Below are 20,420 nucleotides of genomic sequence, written 5' to 3' on the forward strand. Positions count from 1 at the left end.
AAAAAAAAAAAAGAAATTGTTAACGTGGTGTACATTGCTACTAGGGTTTTGGAGTCCTGGTGTGGCGCTGTGGGTTAATGTGCCAGACTGCAAAGCCGTTTGAACTGCAAAGTTGGCAGTTCAAGCTCACCAGCTGCTCCTCGGAAACCCTATACAGGGTCGCTATGTGTTTGGAACCGACTCGTCGGCATTTCACAACAACAACTAGGTTTTTGTACGTTGATACTAGTAAGTCATTGCTACTAGGTTCCCACTTCATATATGCATGGGTTCATTCCAAATAAAATGTATTTAAACATGTCTCTGTAATCGATGGATGGCTGCAAACAAGTTCTCTCAGTAAAACACTTGTCTTAGTATCATTAAGATTGCCTTCAAAAGAAGGGTCCAATCAACAGTGTTTTCAGAGGGGATCTGCTGGGCCAGTTAATTCAAGGCAGAGATGTCAGCTCAGAAGGTTATGGGGACTGTTTTTTGGGACTGCAAAGGAGTAATCTTAATTGATTTTGTCAAAGAACATAGGACAATCATGGCGGATTATCAAGAAGAAGTTTTAAGAAAACGGAAAAATGTATTGATGAGAAAACAGCCAGGAAAATTGTGCTGAGGAATTTGAGGATTTTTTTTTTCCATCACAACAATGCACCTGCTCATTGTTCAAGGGTAGGGAGGACCGCCTTGTGAGAATTTCCTTGGACTTTTTACCTCATCCACCCTACAGTCCTGATCTTGCCCCTTCAGATGTCTTTTTGTTCCTTAAACTCAAAGAACATAAAAAGGAACATAATTTGAGCACCTCCAGGATGCCAAAATTGCTGTTTAATGTGGTGTAAATTAACAAGTAAAGAATTCTTCGGTGTCTATATACCACTAGTCCCCACTAGTGGTATATAGGCAGTGCCATTGAGTTGGTTCCAACTCATAGTGACCCTGTATTGGATTTCTGAGGAGTGGCTCGTGAGTTTGAACCACTGACTTTGCAATGTAAACCAACCTTGTGGTCCAATGCTTGTCCTGCAGCACTACACTAGAGAGACAGAAACACAGCCTTCAAAAGTGCATAGATCTCAATAGAGGATCTGTGGAGAAACAATAGCTTCACGTTTTGATATTTTTATTTAACAAAAGTTTCTATGATTTTGAAGCAATATGGTTTTCACACACAAAAACTGTTATCAACTTTTCAAACGAGGCTAAAATGGCAAGTTCTCTGTGTGCACCTCCAGTCCCTGGAACTCCAGTACCCATCACTAACCTGCTCTGTGCGCTCCGGGCCAACTCAATCCCTTCCCCAGTCTTGGCTGCCAGCTCTGTTCCTGAGGCTAGAGACCAAGGTTGGATGGGGTGGGAGGAGGGAACTGCAAGAATGCAATTCTTGGTCCAATCAGAAACCAAAAAAGAAGAGATAACTGGACACTCCTGAAAACCACCACTAATGCCACCTGCTTCCAAGAGTCGGCACGTAGACACCAGGACCTCCTGGGACATTCTCTAGATAGTGCTGTGTGGCCACTACAGTCCCGAGATGGATTGATATGGCTGCCTATCCCGAAACAAGACTCGGAGAGGGGTGAAGGTTAACACAGTGCTGGCGCCTGGTTAGATACTTCCTTTAAAGATTACACTTCATCTCTGCACTAGGAGCTAGTCTCCTTTCTACAGTTTAAATATCATGAGTTATTCATGAAATGAGTACTATTTTTGTGTGCCCAGGACCTTTAGAGGAGTTTTTCTTGTTGTTGAGTGCTGTTGAGTTGGTTCCAACTCATAAGTGACCTTTTATAGTGTTTAGGAGCAGTGGCTGGTAGATTAAAACTGCCAACCTTGTGATTCATTATGGCCCAACAAATTGGTAAGATGATGATGATAATCACAACAAAAATAATAGGTAAAACTTATGGAACACATAAAATGGGCCAGGCATGCTATAAGCATATTAAAAACAAAACAAAACCAAACCACCAATATACTGTTGAGTTGATTCTGACCCATGGCAACCCCATGCATATCAGAGCAGAACTGTGACCATGGAGTCTTCCATTCTTTGGGTTTCTTACCCACCACTACCATTGGGTCGATTCCAACTCATAGCAACCCCACAGGACAGAGTAGAACTGCTACATAAGGTTATCCAGGGGTCCTGATGTGGTGGCATAGGATAAGCACTCGACCTCAAGGTGGGTTTGAACAGCAAGGTCGGCGATTCAAATTTACCAGCCGCTCCTTGGAATCCCTATACAGGGTCATTATGAGTTCGAACCAACTCGATGACACTTAACAATGACAACAATCTTTACAGAAGTTGAATGCCACATTCTTCTCCCATAGAGCGGCTGGTGGGTTCAAACCACCAACCTTTCAGTTAGCAGTCAGGTGCTTTAACCACTGCACCATGAGGACTCCTTCTTAAGCATCTTACACATTATTACTTCATTTAATTTCTAAAACAACCTGTGAAATTGGCACTATCATTCTCCTCATTTTACAGATGAGGAAACAGAAGCACAGAAGGCCAAATAAATCACCCACGGTCTCACAGTCAGTTAAAGAAGCCAACGCCTCCTCTCAGGGCCTGACCTCTGAACCATGGCACACACTGCCTGCAGAGGGAGGAATTCTGATCTCCCCACTTACACTGAGAGAAAAAAATAATAAAGTTCAGATGAATGGTCCAAGGTCACGTGGCTGGAATGTTGAGCCTCTTGGTTAGACTCCAAGCCAAGTTCTCTTCCCATACACTGCTGCTGCTTCACTTGGTCCCATTGCACAGATGGGAACTAGAGGCCAAGAGGGGGTTAATTAATTAAATATGAAGCCTGCACTGAGTTCCTGTTACAAGCAAACAACTGTGAAGAGCCAGGTTCTCAGATGTATTAGAGGAAAAACAACAGATAGAAAACTATGTTCAGTCAAATTGCAACTTTAAAAACAAGTTATAGTTGCCAGGGGGCTTCAAAAAGTTCATGGAAAAATGAAATGGAAAGATAATGGAATTTCACCACTAATGTTTTGAAGCCCCGTTGTATACAGTCAGAACAAAGTCTAGAAGTCCATGCCACAAAGCTAACAGTGGTCTGAGAAGAAATAACATACAGTTTTTATTTTGTTCTTATTCCTGACATATTTTTGTATACCAACAATCCCTGGATTCCGTTCCTAAAGTCTGTTTAAATTGAATTTGTACGTAAATTGGAGCAATTAGAAACAGTTCGTATCTAACGTCAGTTAACTAAATGTCTGCCTTAGTGTATATAGTAGGTAGTGTACTGTTTTATGCATAAAAACATTAATGAAACAGTTTCAGATACACTAAAGCATCTTTAACAATACAGTAATAATGTTAATTCTTTGATGCATGTCACAAAACAGCACCCATTTGTTAGTACAAACCATTGTATGTACATTGAATTTTTAATATAGTAGTCTTTGGAGGAGGAAGTTCGTAACCCGGGGAATACCTGCATAATGAGCACACAGAGAGAAAATATCAGACAGCCTCCCCAAGGATACGGCCAGAGTGGATGGGGGTATAAAACAAAAGGGTAAAGCAGGCTCAACTTCAGTCAAGCAGCAGTGCCAAGATGGGGCAGGTTGTGAAGCAGCTTTCTCAAAGCCACGCTTGGGTCAGGACAGAGCCAGATCTGGGCCTTGATATCTGATCTCCAAATTCATGCTTCATTGATCCAGGTTCTGCTCTGAGTCATTATTGTCTTGTTTTGTGGTTGTTTTAAGAAAGGGAACCCTTTCTAAGAATATGATTTTTTTTTTCTGTAACCTATAGAAGGAGAGCTACCTTGATTGAGGTAGAATGGAAGGCCAGGTGGCTCTCCCCCACATTCCCACCAGGACACCTTTGGGAAAAGCATTTTGAAAACCTCATTTCTAAGAGGAGGAACTGGGCTGGAACACTGGGGACAGTCCCGACATCATCAAGGCACACCAGTAGGATGGCAAGTGTGACCACCATTTTAACCTAGGTGTTCCAAGGGGTTCAAGATTAGGGTTCCGGCTTTCTGAGCCTCAAAGTCAAGGATAGAAAGACAATACAGTCCAACCTTGGGAAGTATATAAACTCTGCTCACTTGGGTCCCAGCGGCAGAGGTGCTAGAATAAGCTTTCCTGAGAAGCAGTCCCCTGCTCATTTGAAAAGATAAAGGAGAACCAGAAACAAAGTGTATTTCTTGAGGAAGAAAATTGAGGAGGTGAGGAGGCAACTGAAGAGAAAGCTAAACAAACTGCCCTCTGAAGACATGAGATTGTTCAGTCAGAAAGAAGTGTCTTGTCCACCCTGAAACTTGGAAACTTCTTCCATGTCTGTCTGTCTTTTCACTAGATTCTCCTCCTGCTGGAGGAATCTCTAAGTGTTGCAAATGGTAAACAAGTTCAACTACTAATCAAAAGATCAGAGGGTTGAGTCCACTCTGAGGTACCTAGGAAGAAAGGTCTGGCAATCTCCTTCTGAAAACCACAGCCATTGGAAACTCTAGAGCACAGTTTTGCTCTAATACACATGGGGTCTGAAGGAGTCAGAACGGACTTGATGCCCTGGAGTCCTGGTGTGGCACTGTGGGTTAATTTGCTAGACTGCATAGTTGGTTTGAACTGCAAAGTCGGCAGTTCAAGCTCAACAGCTGCTCCTTGGAAACCCTATAAAGGGTCACTATGAGTTGGAACCGACTCTACAGCACTTAATAACAACAGAAGGGCCCTTGGAGTCCTGGTATGGCACTGTGGGATAAAGTACTAGATCACAAGGTTGGGTTGAACCACAAGGTCAGCGGTTCAAACCTACCAGATGCTCCTTGGAAACTCAATACAGGATCTCTATGAGTCAGAACTGACTCGATAGCTCTTAACAACAATAACAACATGAGTTGGAATCCCCTAGAAGGCACACAGCAACAACTATTCAAAAAACGTTTGAAAAAAACATTTGGTGCCACACCCATTTCAACAGAACTCAACCTGAGGACAGACTCCCTCCCCTCCCTTCACCTTCTCCTTCAGGAGAAGCTGACCTTCAACTCCTGGCGGGGTTTTTAGGTTGCGGGAAGGCAAAGCCTGTCAGAAACACACAGGCAGACAATCTCGACAGCTCCTCATCTGGGAAGGGGAGGCAGAATAGTGTGGGATTTAGGTTTGGGTTCTAGTTCCTGCTCCAAGATTTAGTAAGTGTGGCATTTTGGGCACAGTGTTAGATCTCTCTCAGATTGTTTCTCTATCTGTTTGGACAATAACACCATGTGTGTGAGGCTGGAGGAGATAGTGTTCAAAGGGCGAGCACAGCGCCTTGCAGTTAGTGCGCTCAAACGTTCGAGGGCTGGTTATGTTCTCACCACCATCATTACGTCTTGCGCTCCACCATACCTGGTTCCACCAAGGGGTTAGGCTCTGAGTTTGAATCAGGTTCTTGCAAATTATGGTTGAACACCTCTACCCATAAGGAACTCTGGTCATGTAGTGTTTATGAATCATGTTACTAACCTCACAATCAGCAGTTTGAAACTACCAGCTGCTCCACGGGAGAAAGATGAGGTATTCTGCTCCCGTAAAGATTTACAGCCTTGGAAACCCTGTACAGGGTCGGTATGAGTCGCAACCGACTCGAAGGCACATAACAACCTCTACCCATAGGTGAGAGCCACCAGGAGGCTGGCGGCCCTTTACTCCCTTGTCAGGGAGAACTTGGGTCTTGATGTTTGGAGACCCAGAGCAGAGAGGCTAACCCTAGGAAAGGGTAGTGGTATCGCTGCCTCCCCCCAACATATAGGCTTGGTTCTCTCTGCCTGGAGCGGTGTGCAGGTGTATGCACACATGCGCAATGGGCAGGGCCAGCTTTGAAGCTGGGGGCTAGACACAAGTTGGAGTATCATTACCAGCCCGTGTCTCCTCAAGAAGGGGAACGGCTCACTAGGTAACTGCATTTCTTTTCGCAAAGAATTCAGGGAACAGGAAAGCCCTGAGAGCCTGGTAAATGCTTTTCCTCCCCCAGCCCCAAAGCTGTCCCTGGATTTCCATGGAGGTTGAGGTCAGAAAGATTCCCTGAACCCTAACCAATTAGCATTGAGTCAATTTGGACTCACAGTGACAGTTTGGGACCCCCGAAATCCTGGAGTTCCCAAATGACTCCGGGACCCATTGGCCACACAGGCTAATCAGATTCCAGGGATTAAAGTGGGGAGTTTGTTGCCTTGACCCTGAGTAATCCAGAGCCCCCAAACAGACTCCTTCATTACCTCACTGAGGTCAGGTGTCCAATTCTCAGCCACTAGGGGGGCCCCTGACTTTCAGAGAAGCAGCAGGGGATACCTATGTGACTATAGCAATAATGCGGCCCTTCCTTGCTAATTAACAGGTCCACATGACAGGAACCTGTAAAGGCCAGTCTGTCCTAGCAAGCCCCAGCAAGCCTGGCCCAAGTAAGAAAGAGGGCCTTTTGTACAAGGGCAGAGGGGACACTGGTTGTTGGACTGGGGTTCAGAGGTGTGGGGCAGGGAATCTGGGATGCAGCAGTGTGGGAACTGCATAGCACTCAAACTTGCTCCCCAAAATCTGGTCCAGAGAAGGCTGTCGACTTCACTTAGAAATGCAGTCTCAGCCCATTTCAAATCTATCAAGTCTCCAGGTAATTGGACACACATTAACATCTGAATTGCCATGAATTTTAACAGCCTGTTTGCTCAACTGAGAAAATATATGTCTGGATCGAGAAATGGGTAAGTACTGGATTACTACCCACAAGGTCAGCGATTCAAGCCCTCCAACCGCTCCTCAGAAACCCTATACAGGGTCCAAGGAACTGATATGACGGCAGCAAACAACAACAATAACAGTCATGATCAAATTGTTATTATTATTTGACTGGGAGAGAAGGGACACCCATAGCTGGTGGTGGTTGTAAAGTGCTGTCAAGTTGGTTCCGACTCACAGTGACCCTGTATTGGGTTTCCAAGGAGTGGCTGGTGAATTTGAACCATTGGCCTTGTGGTTCAAACTGACCTTGCAGTCCAAAGCTTTATCCCACAGTGCCACACCTTAGGGTTAAGGAAGGTTCTGGCTTTCTGCAGTCGAACTACAGGGACAAAGGAGCTTATATAATGGGGCAGCAGGCAGGGTGTGTGTGTACATACTGACCGCAAACCACAGCTTTCCTCTAGGGGACAGGAATAAACAAAAGTCTCCATCATACCCTGACAAAACACAGGCCCAGCTTTTGGTTGCCTGGTGTCAGCCCAGCCCAGGCTGGAAACCTGTGCTCAGCTCTAGAGGTTGGGGCTGCCCAACCTTTAGCCTGGAGTCCTGGTGTGGCGCTGCGGGTTAATGTGCCGGACTGCAAAGTCAGCTTGAACTGCAAGGTCGGTGGTTCAAGCTCACCAGCTGCTCCTTGGAAACCCTATACAGGGTTGCTATGGTGCAGAATCGACTCTAAGGCACGTACCAACAATAATCTTTAGCCTGGCCTGAGGCACAACATCCCAGGACTCTAGGAATAGCGAGAGACAACAGAACTGGAAGCCAGGCCTGAGAGTACTGATAAAGATCTGGTCACATTCCCTGTGCATTTATTTAGAACCTACTGTGTTGTTTTGTTGTTAAGTGCCCTCAAGTCAGTTCTGACTCATAGTGACCCTGTATAGGGATTCCAAGGAGCGGCTGGTGATTTGAACCGCCAACCTTGTGGTTAGCAGTCCAGTGCTTATCCTGAAGTGCCACACCTACCGTGTGCCCTGTAAAAAGGGGCCCTGGTGGCACTGTGGGCTAGGCATTGGGCTGCTAACCACAAGGTCAGCAGTTCAAATTCCACCAGCCACTCTTCAGGAAAAAGATGAGGCTCTCTGCTCCCATAAAGATTTATAGTCTCAGAAATCCAAGGGCAATTCCATGGCAGTGGGATTTTGTGTGTGTGTGTGCCCTGCAGAGAGTCTTAGGGGGAAAAAATAGCCCAGTTCCATGGGGAAAAGAAAGCCCAGGGTTCTTAAATTCAGTTCAAAATACCCAGGAGCTGGTTAAAAACCCAGCCTAGGGATTCTGGTCTTGTGTGACTGCTGTGGGGTCCCAGGAATCAGCATTTTACACAAATAGCCTAAATGGTTTTGATGCAGGTAGTTTACAATTGGAGGAGCAGGGCAGGAAGAAGAATTCCCCAGAGAACAAGCGTGCCCCATTGCTGGGGTGTAGTGTGGTGGGGGTAGATAATCCAAATTAATCCAAGTAAGGGAGGAGTCCAGAGTGACTGGAAGTTGGCCTCCAGCAGCACCCCAGTCCCTCATTTTGGGCTTTGCAAAGTCCACATCATCTCTATTCGGCTTTCTCAAGCATTTAAAAAATGATTGGGTAGCCTTTTAAGATTCTTGCTTGGGCTGAGGGAAGGGACAGAGTTTAATTAGGATTGCAGTTACCTGAAGTGAAGCTTGCCTAATAGTTAACTGGACTAAATGTTTGGAAAATTCTTTAACGAAAAACGTACCTGTCACCACCTTCATGTGACTGTTTGCTTACCCGCTGCTGCCAGCCTGCCCTTGTGCAAAACACATATTTACAGGAATGCAGCCATAGAGCTAGCAGTTATTCATTAATTCCTTCACATACCCCTACAGTGATTTCCCCTCCATCTCACTGCCTCTTCTCCAAGGGTTTGGATACTTACTGCCTGCAACTCACCCCAGGCTCCAGGAGAATGTTAGACTCAGTGGCCCTATGGAACTCTAACCTTTTAAGACCGTAAGACAGCCTCAGTCTCTCTCCAGTCTACAGCAATGTCAGGAAGAGCTGAAGAAGCGAGAGCAGGATGTGATTATAGTTGAGAAAGACCAATAGTAATAAATCATCTTTTAGAGCAGGGATGGACACACTTCTGTAATGGGTCAGATAAAATATTTTTGGCTTTACAGACCATCAGGTCTCTGCTGCACGTGTTGCAACTACTCAACTTGCCAGTGTATAAGGGTTTCTGAAGCTGTAAACCCTTCTGGGAGCAGAAAAACCACATCTCTCTCCCGAGGAACAGCTGGTAGTTTCAAACTGCTGACAGTGAGATTAGCAGCCCAACCTGTAACCACTATGCTATTAGAGCATGAGAGCTTGTGGTTGTTGTTGTTGTGAAGTGCCGTCAAGTCGATTCCAACCCATAGTGACCCTGTATAGGGTTTCTGAGGAGCAGTTGGTGAGCTTGAACTGCCGATCTTGTGGTTCAAACCTAACTTTGCAGTCCAGTGCATTAACCTTAGTGCCACACCAGGACTCCTGAGCATGAGAGCAGCCATAGACAATGTGTAACTGACGGGCATGGCTGATGGTGTTATCATAAAAACGTTATTTACAAAACAGGTCATAGGCCTGATTTGACCTGGTCCTACAGTTTGCCAATCCTTGGTTTAGAGCTTTTATTTTTGTAATGCTCTTCTTTAACTGTCCTGTAGGCAGTCTCAACACCAACCCCATTTCACAGAAGAAAAAAACTGAGGCCCAGAGAGTAACTTTGTTGTTGTTAAGTGCTGTCCAGTTAATTCTGACTCATAATGACCTTATATAAGGTTTCTGAGGAGCACCTGGTGGGTTTGAACTGCCAACCTTGTGATTATCGGTCAAGTGCTTATCTTAGTGTCACACCAGGACTGCTGTTAAGTGCTATGGAGTTGGTTCCTACTCATCGCGCGCTTGTACAGTGTTTCCAAGGAGTGACTAACACCTGCATTATTAACTCCAGACCAAGTCTGGCATCTCTCTCCACCACATCACAGAATCTACAATACCAGCTCCACCTTACTTCCCTCACCTCCAGACCATGTGTCCTGTTCTGCAGGGAGGAAGGCCACTGCCACGCCCCAAGGCTGCCTGGATAACACCCCGGAAACTAAGGAATCATTCTGCTCAGTGCGTGCTTGGTTCTCCAGCCCTCCATGTGCAGGGCTCCACCAGGCTGACTCAGCTGGATGCCCAGCCCTGCCCTGGGGAACGGGAGCTGCCCTTGGGCACCAGCCCAATCCAGGTTGGGGAAGGCAAATGGCTGTGTTGACATGACAGTGCATCATGCCCACACGTCTCCCAATAGAGAGACAGATCCCTGCTCTCTATCCAAGCCAAAATAGAGAGAAAGTGCATAAGAGGCATTTCCAAGATTTCTCTTAGTGGCTCATAAGGCAGAAGTTAAGATCTCCTTCCTTCATAGTCAGTTCAGCAAATGGATTAAGAGTGTGTGGTGTCATGAGTGTGACTCAAGATTCTGACTCAATAATCCTATAGGACAGAGGAGAACTGTTCCATAGGGTTCCCAATAGGACAGAAGAGAACTGCCCCCATAGGGTTTCCAAGGCCATAAATCCTTATAGAAGCAGACAACTTCATAATTCTCTCACAGAGACACTGGTGAGTTTGAACCATTGACCCTGAAGTTATCAGTCCAATGCTTAATCCGCATCACCAGGGCTCCTTCTAGTCTAACTGTGGGGCTCAAATATTGGCTCTGCCTCTTGAGGGAACATTTTGGAGGTGACAGAAATGCTCTAACACTGGGTTGTCGTGATGGTTACACACTTCTAGGAACCTATTACAAATCATGAGAGTCCTGGGTTAATGCGCTGGACTGCAAGGTCGGCGGCTCAAGCTCCCCAGGAGCTCCTCAGACACCCTATACAGGGCTGCTATGAGTCAGAACTGACTCGACGGCAGTACTTAACAACAACAGCAATTATAAATCATTGAATTGTACACTTCAAGAAACAAGTCCTGACTCTGCCATTTAAAGCTGAATGATGTTGGGCATGTGACTTGTCCTGTTGCTTCAATCTCCTCACCTGTCCAATCGGAATGATAATAATAGTGCGGGTGCCTCATAAGCTAGATGAGAGGACTTAATGAGTCAACAACACAAAGACTTGAGAATGGCACCCACTAAGCATTTGCTACATATCGTTTTGATTCAGGTGAGGAGTGTGGTTCTGGCCTCACAGGGTTATACGTGCCAGCACATCTGTGATTTTCAAGTTCCTAACCATTCCTGTGGGAGTTCTGGTGTGGCACTGTGGGTTAATGTGTCAGGCTGCAAAGCCATTTGAACTGCAAGGTTGGAGGTTCAAGTTCACCAGCTGCTTCTCGGAAACCATAAAGAGGGTCGCTATGGACCAGAACCGACTTGACGGTACTTCACAACAATAACAATCATGCCTGTGGGCAAATGCACTGGACTGCAAAGTCAAGTTGAACCACAAGGTCACCAGTTCAAGCTCACCAACTGCTCCTTGTAAACCCTATACAGGTTCGCTATGGGTTGGAACTGACTTGACGTCACTTAACAACAACAACCATGCCTCCAACACACCCTGCCCCTCCTTGCCTTTGCTCCTGTAATTTGCTGTTAGGAATGCCCTTTCTCAGCTGTAATGCTATTTCCACTCAGCGCTTACCTCTCTTCCCTAACCCTCTGTACTTAAAAATCTCTCACATTAAAGACTCAGAAAGGGCTAAATGGCATATGGTTACTTATGTTCACCACCCATTGGTTTGAAATCCTTGGGCCAGCAAGTAGCGACATCTCCTTCTATCCATGATGCCTTCTATCCTGACCTTGGCAAACTGGGTGTTGACATGAATCTAACAGTTGCGCAGAGGCTGCAACATCCTCTGGGGCCCAGCACAAGGAGCCATAAACTCCATGATCTTTTCATTTCATTCTTCCATAGTCTTTCTGAAGTTCCCTCCCAGAGTAAATGAGGAGAATATGCTGTTAGGTAGGCTAACACAGTGATGGGTGACCGTTCTTGGACCCAGAAGTACCCTCCCCTGTATCCAGAGCCAAGAGTCATATACAAGAACTGAATTCTTGCCCTCCCTGGCTCTGCAGATTGCTGAGAGATGCAGGGATAAGATGATCCCCATCCAGGACTCCAGGATGTAGTGTTTTCTGATGCCTGCTGAGATACTTGTACAACTTACCTGACTTAGAGGCCAGTGGCTTCCACTGCCCCATTTCTGGCTCCTTTTGGGAGACCCAGACCCCAGGTTGATCCCGCAAGAGTCTGTGACCCCAAGAGACTTGATGTCATTCACAAGCTGGTATCCTCCAAGTGGTGGTTCCTGTACATATTCACTCATACAGAGCCAAGTGTGTGTGCGCCCAGAAGAGCCCCCTCTCTCAGCCTATGGGAACCAGCTTGTGGAGCTTGGGCCAGGCAAGGCCTGGGCCTGGGACTGGGACTGGGGAGAACACATGAAGCGTAATGGATGAGGGACGCTATGACCTCCCACTCCCCCATCTCTGACTCAGAGAGACTGGAAAACCCCAGAAAGCCTTAAGTTGCAACAAAACACAAAAACCTCCATCAAGAGGGAAAAAAAACACCCCAGAAGAGAGGCTGGGGATAGTCAGAGCCCGCTAAGTTGCCTGCCCGACGTTTCTTAGGGCAGTGTTCCCGCCTACCCTGCACCTCTCCCACATCCGCCCAGTCCCAGAGCCAGCCTGGTGCGGCGCCTCCTCCCCTTCCCAGCAGCTTCCTCTCGGCCACAGGTCCTAACGTGTTCCTGCCCCGCTCTCCCGGAGACCAGGAGGGAAGGTGGCGCGGCCCGCGGTCTTCCCGGGATAGGGGCGCAGCCAGCCAACTCCCCCTAGCGTCCTCCCCTCCCTTCCGACGCACTTACCAAAATCTCTGCTCCCCTCTTCCGGGGCCTCTTGGGTGAAAATCCAGGGAGGGTTGGTGGCGTAGAGGGAGGTGGTGGTGGGGCTGGCATGCTTCTTCCCGAAGAGTTTACTGAAGGTTCCCTGCACAGTCTGGTTCTTTTTCATGCTGCCGCAGGCCGCACGAGGACCAAGGAAGGACCCTCCCTCCCTCGCCCTGCCTGACCCCAGACCGAACTCCGCACGCTCTCCCCAGAGGACTCTACCAGGCCATGTCCCCAGCCGTACTCCCCGCCCGCGCACCAGGCGGCAGGTGCTGCGGGCGCCGCCGCTCGCCTCGAAATGCGAGCTACCTGGACAGGTAAGAGGCTGCCGCTGAGACCTGGCTCCGCCCCACGGCCGCCACCGCAGCAGCCGCCCCGCCGCCCAACTCCCCGGGCTGCATTCCTTCCTGCCTCCTTTTACAACAGGCCATTGTTGGCACGGCCTGGTGGGCTGGGGACCTCGCCCAGCCTACGCCTTGCTAGGGAGATGGGCCACTCCCCTCGCCCAGGTCTGGCCCTTCTCTACCTCTCTTCTCCCCGAGAAAGGAAGGGAAACGGGCACGTTCCCTACTTCGGAAGGGCGTTCGTGATCAGGTCAATATGGACTTTGGAAATAACCCTTGTGCCCCACACTAATGAAAGTGAGCGCGTCAGAGTGTTTCATGTTGTTGTTAGGTTAGTGATCGCGTCAGAGTGTTTCATGTTTGTGTTTGAAGTGCAATGAGTTCTGACTCCTAGTAGTAGCCCTGTGTACAGCGGAATGAAAGGACACTTCCTCCCTTGTCCTGCCCTGTGTTTGGGGCTATAGTTGCAGCCACTGTGCCAGTCGGCCTCATTGAAGGTCTTCCTCTTTTTTGCCGACCCTCTACCAAAGCATAAGGAGCTCTGGTAGTGTAGTGGTTAGGAATCGAACAGCAAGGTCAGCAGTTCGAAACTACCAGCTGTTCCGCGGGAGAAAGATGAGGCTTTCTGCTCCCGTAAAGATTTACAGCCTCGGAAACCCTGTGCAGGGTCATTATGAGTGGGAACCTACTCTACGGCACACAACAACAACAACAACAACAACACCAGAGCGTGGTGGCTCTGTAGAATAAGTACTGGACTGCTAACTACAAGGTCAGAGGTTTGAGTCCACCAGCTGCTCCTCAGAAGAATTATGAGACTCTGCTCCCACAAAGATTGACAGCCCCATACGTTCACTATGGAGTCCTGGTGTGACACTGTAGAATAAGCACAAGATCGGCAGTTCAAACACACTAACCGCTTCTCGGAAACCCTATCTATACATGATTGTTGTTACAACATGGTCACTATGAGAAAAACTTGATGGCACTTTAACAACAACTTTACCAAGCATGAAGTCTTAAAATAACAACTTTACCAATCTTGAAGCCCTTCTCCAGGGACTGATCTCTCACGTCCAAAAGACAAAGACAAAGTCTCACCATCCTGGATTCTAAGGAGCTTTCCAGCTGTACTTTTCCCAGCACAGATTTGTTCATGCTTCTGGCAATCCGTGGGACGGTCGATATTTTTCACCGACACCATAATTCAAAGGCATCATTTTTTTCTAGTCTTCTTTATTCATTTAATTGTCCAGACTTCACATGCATATGAGGTGACTGAAAACATCATGGCTTATGTCAGGCACGCTTTAATTCTTAAAGTGACATCTTTGCTTTTTACCTTAAAAAGATCTTTTGCAGCAGATTTGCTCAATGCAATATGCCCTTTAATCTCTTCCACAGGCATTGATTGTGAGTCCTGGTGTGGTGCTGTGGGTTAATGCGCCAGACTTCAAAGCCGTTTGAACTGCAAGGTCACCAGCTGCTCCTTGGAAACCCTATACAGGGTCGCTATGGGTCGGAATTGACTCGACGGCACTTAACAACAACAACAACAACAACAACAGATATTGATTATGGATCTAAGTGAATCCTTTAAAGGAAAAGGAAATCCTTGACAGCTTCAATCTTTTCTCCATTTATCTAGATATTATTTATTGGTTTATTAGTAAGGATATTGAAGTATAATCCATACTGAAGGCTGTAGTCTTTGATTTTCATCAGTAAATGCATTAATTCCTATTAGTTTTCAACAAGTAAGATTGTGGCATACTGCAGGTTGTTAATGGGTCCTTCTCCAATCCTGATGCAGTGTTCTTCATATAGTCCAGCTTCTTAGGATATTTGCTCAGCATGCAAATTAAATAAGCATGGTGGAAGGATACAACCCTGACACACACTTTTCCTGATTTTGAACCACGAAGTATCCCCTTATTCTATCCAAACTGTCTCTTAGCCTATGTACAGATTCCACATGAACACAATTAAGTGTCTGGAATTCCCATTCTTCACAATGTTATCCATAATTTTTTATGATCGACACAGTTGAATGCCTTTGTGTAGTCAGTTAGACAAAGGTAAATATCTTTCTGGTAGTCTCTGTTTTCAGTGTTCCATAAAGCCAAAAACCCAAACTGCCTGCCATCCAATCAGTTCCAACTCATGGCAACCCACTGGACAGAGTAGAAGTGCTCCATGGGGTTTCTGAGGCTATAAATCTGTACAGGAGCAGAACCTCATCTTGTTCCTGAGGTGGTACCTTTCAGAGTTCCATGTTGTTGTTATGAAGTGCTGTGGAATCAGTTGTGACTCATAGCGACCCCTTGTAGGGTTTCCAAGGAGCAGCTGATATGTTTGAACTGCCAACCTTGTAGTTAGCAGCCCAGTGCTTATCCTACAGCGCCACACCAGGAATGTGGGGCAAAGTTCAATAAATCCAAGGAAATGCCCATAAGAAAAAAAGTTAGTGAGGAAGAAGCAATGACTAGCATATTAATCAGCTGACATGGGTGGGAAATATCTTCATTGTCAAAGACGCAAAGAGAATGTAAAATAATTAAATCCTGGAATTTTATGTACTTCAAATCCGTTTTGTGAAAGTGAACATAACTTTTGAAAAACCCAAGTTGAATCATTTATTAAATGTGTTTCCTTTACTCTCTAGGGGATGAGCTGTAGCCCTTTAAGGCACTTTAGGTACCATCCTAATAAAGTCAGTGGGTAGCTAGTCACACATCAGCTGAGGACCTGGAAGAGTTTGTATGAAAGATGCTGAGAGTGGGGTGATGGTCAGGACAAGCTGTTAGAGTTTTGATGTTTTCTGGACAGTATGGTTGGAAGGATGACTGAGTCACAAATAGTTGGTATGTTTCCCTGAGCTCTCTGGGAACAGTACTTCACTGTTCCCTAGATGGTTAGTATTGCTCTGTTTCAGTGTAAACAGTTAACACACTGAGCTGCTAACTGAAAGGTTGGAGGTTCAAGTCCACCCAGAGGTACCTCAGAAGAAAGGTCTGGTGATCTGTTTCCAAAAAAAATAGTCTATGGAGCACAGTTCTACTCTGACACACATGGAGTCTTCATGAAGCACAACTGACTCAATAGCAACTGGGTTGTTTTATCTTTTTGTACCAAAGGTATTTTCCCCTCAGCTTTTCATTTTGAAAAATTTCAAATGTACAGCAAATTTGAAAGAACAATACAACAACCACCTGTATGCCCTTCTTTTGGGCTCAACCAATTGTTTGTTGTTGTTGTTGTTAAGTGCCATCGAGTCGGTTCCGACCCATAGTGACCCTGTACAGGGTTTCCGAGGGTGTAAATCTTTACGGGAGTAGAAAGCCTCATCTTTCTCCCGCGGAACGGCTGGTAGTTTCACGCTGCTATGTTTGCTTTCTCTCTCTGTCTCTCTCTCTCTCTCTCTATCTATCTAGATATAGATATAGATATAGATAGAGAGAGACCATGTCCACAGCTAATGACAACATTGAGTGTGTACGTGAAATGATTCTGTCAAATAGACAAGTGACAGTGGATTAGGTGGCAAAGTATTTACAAATCAGCCATAGCTCTGCTTGTGAAATAATCCATGACAGACTTGGGGTTTGAAAAGATGGGTACCGAAACAACTCATGGGAGAACATAAACAGAAGCATTTGGACATCTGCAAATACAATTTGGACCAAAACTCTAAGAAATGTAAGTTTCTTTTTTTAAAAAAAAATCAGTACTGGTGACTAGACATGGATTCATCACAACAAGCCTAAGAACTGGAAACATCCTCAACTGCCGACCAAGAAAAAGTTCAAAAGTCAGCCATCAACTGGAAAATTGATGCTTACAATTTTGGTGGATTCTCAAGGACCAGTATTGGAACACTATCAGGAAAAATGTTCAACAGTTAACAGTGCTCATTACAGTGAGATGCTCACTGAAAAACTGAAGCATTAACTTCAGATTAAATGCAGAGGACTGCTATCCAAGGGTGGTGTGGTTGTGATCTTGCATGACAATGCATATCCACATACCTCTGCCCATACTGTTGACACTCTGCAAAAACTTCATTTTGGGATGTTAATGCATCGTTCCTATAGTTCTGATCTTGCTCCATCGGACTTTCACCTGTTTGGGCCCTTGAAAGCAATCCTTGGAGGATGAAGATTCACCTCTAATAAAGAAGTGAAGACAATGGTACATTCGTGCCTTGCAGATTAGTCTAACACATTTTTAAATAAGAGAATATGAAAGCTTATTGACAGATGGACAAAGTGTTTTGAGCAAGAATATTATATTGAAAAATGATGTATTTGTCTTTTCTAAAAGTTGATTAAAAGAAATTCTACAGCCAGAGTGCGGATAAATTTTGACTCACACTCATAGTATACTGTTATTGCTAAGTGCTGTCGAGTAGGTTCTGACTCATTCATAGCCACCCTGTGTAGGGTTTCTGAAGAATGGCTGGTGGGTTTGAACTGCCAACCTGCCAGAGATGATCTTACAGTGCCACACCAGGATTCTTAATCTAGTATGTTGTTAAGTGTCATCAAGTTGGTTCCAACTCATAGTGACCCCTGTATAGGGTTTCTGAGGAGTAGCTGGTGGATTTGAACTGCCGACTTTGTGGTTCAAAGTCCAGTGCTGATCCTACAGCGCCATACCAGGAGTCCTCTGCTTTTGCTTATTTTTCATGACAGTGACATTTTGTAAAGTCCCCTTCTCTTGTTCAAGCATCCAAGGGACAGGATGAACCACAGGCCTTCAGGACTTGAGGCTGTGAGGTACTAGGCGGGGGTGGGGGGGGGAGGAATTGAAGAGCGAAGGGAGATGGGTGGGCCTGCAGAACATCTTTAAAATCACATGTGTTTTTCCAGTGATTTTCTTCGAAGATGTATCTGTAAGCAACTCTCTCCTAATTGCACCTGCTACCATCCCACTCCTGGAATCAGTTCCTTCCCATTCAATGAGTAGTTATAAAGCCTTTCATATGAGTTGGAATCAAGTCAATGTATACAACTCAAGTGCCTAATATAGGCGATCCAACTCAAGTGCCTAATATAGGCGATCCAAGAGAAGAATGTTAGTTACCACCAAGTGGATTCTGACTCATGATGACTCACGTGTATGGAGTAAAGTAGCTCCTTAGAGTTTTCAAGACTGACTTTCAGAGGCACAACTGGGTGGATTTGAACCACCAACCTTTCAGCTTGTCATGAAACATTTGACTGTTCATACTACCCAGGGATTCCAAGAGGAGAATAGAAATCTTATCTCTACCACTGAGGGTCTTGGGATCTCATGAGAGATTGGTTTATATGATGTGAGGTGGTCCACTATGGATGACTGAGTAATTACTGTGGCTAATACACACAGCAGGACTCCAGAGGAAGGGAGGGCATTGTGGGCTAGAGTAGTCCCGGAAGTCTTCTTGGAAGAACTGAGACTTAAGCTGGCCCATGAAGGACGATGAGGATGTGAATAGACAATGGAAAGAGCCCATTGTAGGATGTGCACACACTCATAGCAGCCATCCCTTCACATCACTGACCACACTGGTGACTCACAAGGGAATCCTGGATGTCCCTATCACAGCTGGATCTCATCTCAACCTACTCAAGTACTCTAAGCACTGAGGCACAAGACAACCCCAAAACCATTGTCCCTAAGTCCAATGTGATTCATTGGTACTCTATAGGATAGAGTAGAACTGCCCCATCGTGTTTTCAAGGTTGCAATTTTTTTGGAAGCAGATTGCCACATCTCTCTCCCACAGAGTAACTGGTAGGTTTGAGTTAGCAGCTCAGTGCTTAACCACTGCACTACCAGGGCTTCTTGAGGCACTTGACAGGGGCTTCCTTCCTGGAGATCTGTGGGGCAGGAGATCCCTTCCATTTTGGGGTGGCTCCTACATTCTTACCCAGAACCAGCTACAGCAGTATCACCAAGCAACATTTGTAGGCATCTTCCATTATATTACTAATATTTTAGAAAACTACTGTGTGCCTGACTCTGGGCTCTGAAGGATCTAGAGAAGTTGAAGACATGGTTCCTGAGTTCAAGTTGCTACAGTTTAGCTGGGGAGACAGGCAGAGATACATGGAGAGAAAACAGTGAGAGGTGAACTAGGTGAGGAGAAGATTACTGATTGGGACAGAGATTTGGAGAAGGGAGCCACCAGAGTGGGCTGCAGGATCTGGGGGTGAGCAGTCTCTGCAGAGGCACAGGGTGGTTAGGCTAGGAACTAGGAGATGGGAGGAGAGTCACAGCTAGGTTGCCAGGGTGTGGAGGGCTTACCAAATCCAGCTGGAAAGATTGGAGGCAACTCAAATGTCCACCAGAAGGGGACTGGTTGAATAAATTATAGCACATCCACACAAAGGAATAATAATACAACTCTAAAAAGGAATGAGTCAGCCAACTTGTCCAGTTATCTCCAAGATCAACTGATAGCCTCTTAACAAAACTGTGTGTATAGTGTGCTACTATTTGTGAAGGGCGGGGCGGGGCGGGGGGCGGGGAGAGGGCAGGATAAGTATGATCTTATTTGCTTATATTGGCACATAGAGTATCTGTGGAAAGATGAAACTAATCAAGTGGTTACTGGGAATGGAGGTGGGGGAACTGGGCAGATGGGGATAGGGCAAGAGAGAAACTGCACCAAATGCCATTATGTTTTAAGATTTTTCAAACCATGTAAATGATTTTAATGATTTTTAAAATGTGTTTAATTCAATAAAGGAAGAATAACTAGGCAGGGGAGTTTGGTCTAGAAGAGTGTTCTATGAAGCAGCAGCATTAGTATCACCCAAGGTGGGCATATTATTAAAAATGTAGAATGTAACTTGTCCATCCCAGACCTTGGACAAGTTACAGCCTCTCTGAGTGTCAGTTTGTTCATCTGTAAAAAGGCATGTTAATTTAAGGTTGTTGAGATTCAGTAAACTAACGAACTATGTCGGAGACAGACCCCCCAGGTGATTTGGGTACACGTTAAAGTTTGAGAAGTGCTGGCTTAGAGTCAAGGATAAGCACTGGACTGCTAACCTCAGGGTTGGCAGTTCAAACCCACCAGTTACTCCATGGGAGAAAGATAAGGCTTTTGTTCCTGTAAACTCTATACAGGGTCACTATGAGTCAGAATCAACTTGGTGGCAGTGGATTCTTTTATTTGGGGGAGGGGGGCGGGGGGCTGGTTGACCTACGTCAGTGTTGTTGTTAAGTGCCATTGAGTTGGTTCTTACTCATAGCACTCCTGTATAGGGTTTCCAAGTAGCAACGGCTGGGTTTGAATCACCAACCTTGATGTCAACAGTCCAGTGTTTATCCTACAGGGCCATACCAGGACTCCCAGAAAACTCTGATATCCTGAGAAGACAAGGAAGCTTGCTAACAGTTGTGTTTTAAGGATGTTCATTTAACAGCTGG

General features: G+C 45.8%; 1 protein-coding gene across 1 annotated transcript in view; it reads right to left on the bottom strand.

Annotated features, from left to right (window-relative positions):
* The window catches only part of LOC102813642 (chromosome unknown open reading frame, human C6orf132), a 38,132-nt gene extending 25,354 nt beyond the window's left edge, over nucleotides 1–12,778 (bottom strand). The window contains exon 1 of the mRNA XM_006860593.1: nucleotides 12,634–12,778. Coding sequence (XP_006860655.1) covers nucleotides 12,634–12,778 — 145 coding nt within the window. The remainder of the gene's footprint in view (nucleotides 1–12,633) is intronic.
* Between the last annotated feature and the right edge of the window lie 7,642 nt (nucleotides 12,779–20,420).

This window comes from Chrysochloris asiatica, unplaced genomic scaffold (genome assembly GCF_000296735.1).
Source record: "Chrysochloris asiatica unplaced genomic scaffold, ChrAsi1.0 scaffold00038, whole genome shotgun sequence".
Lineage (NCBI taxonomy): Eukaryota > Metazoa > Chordata > Mammalia > Afrosoricida > Chrysochloridae > Chrysochloris > Chrysochloris asiatica.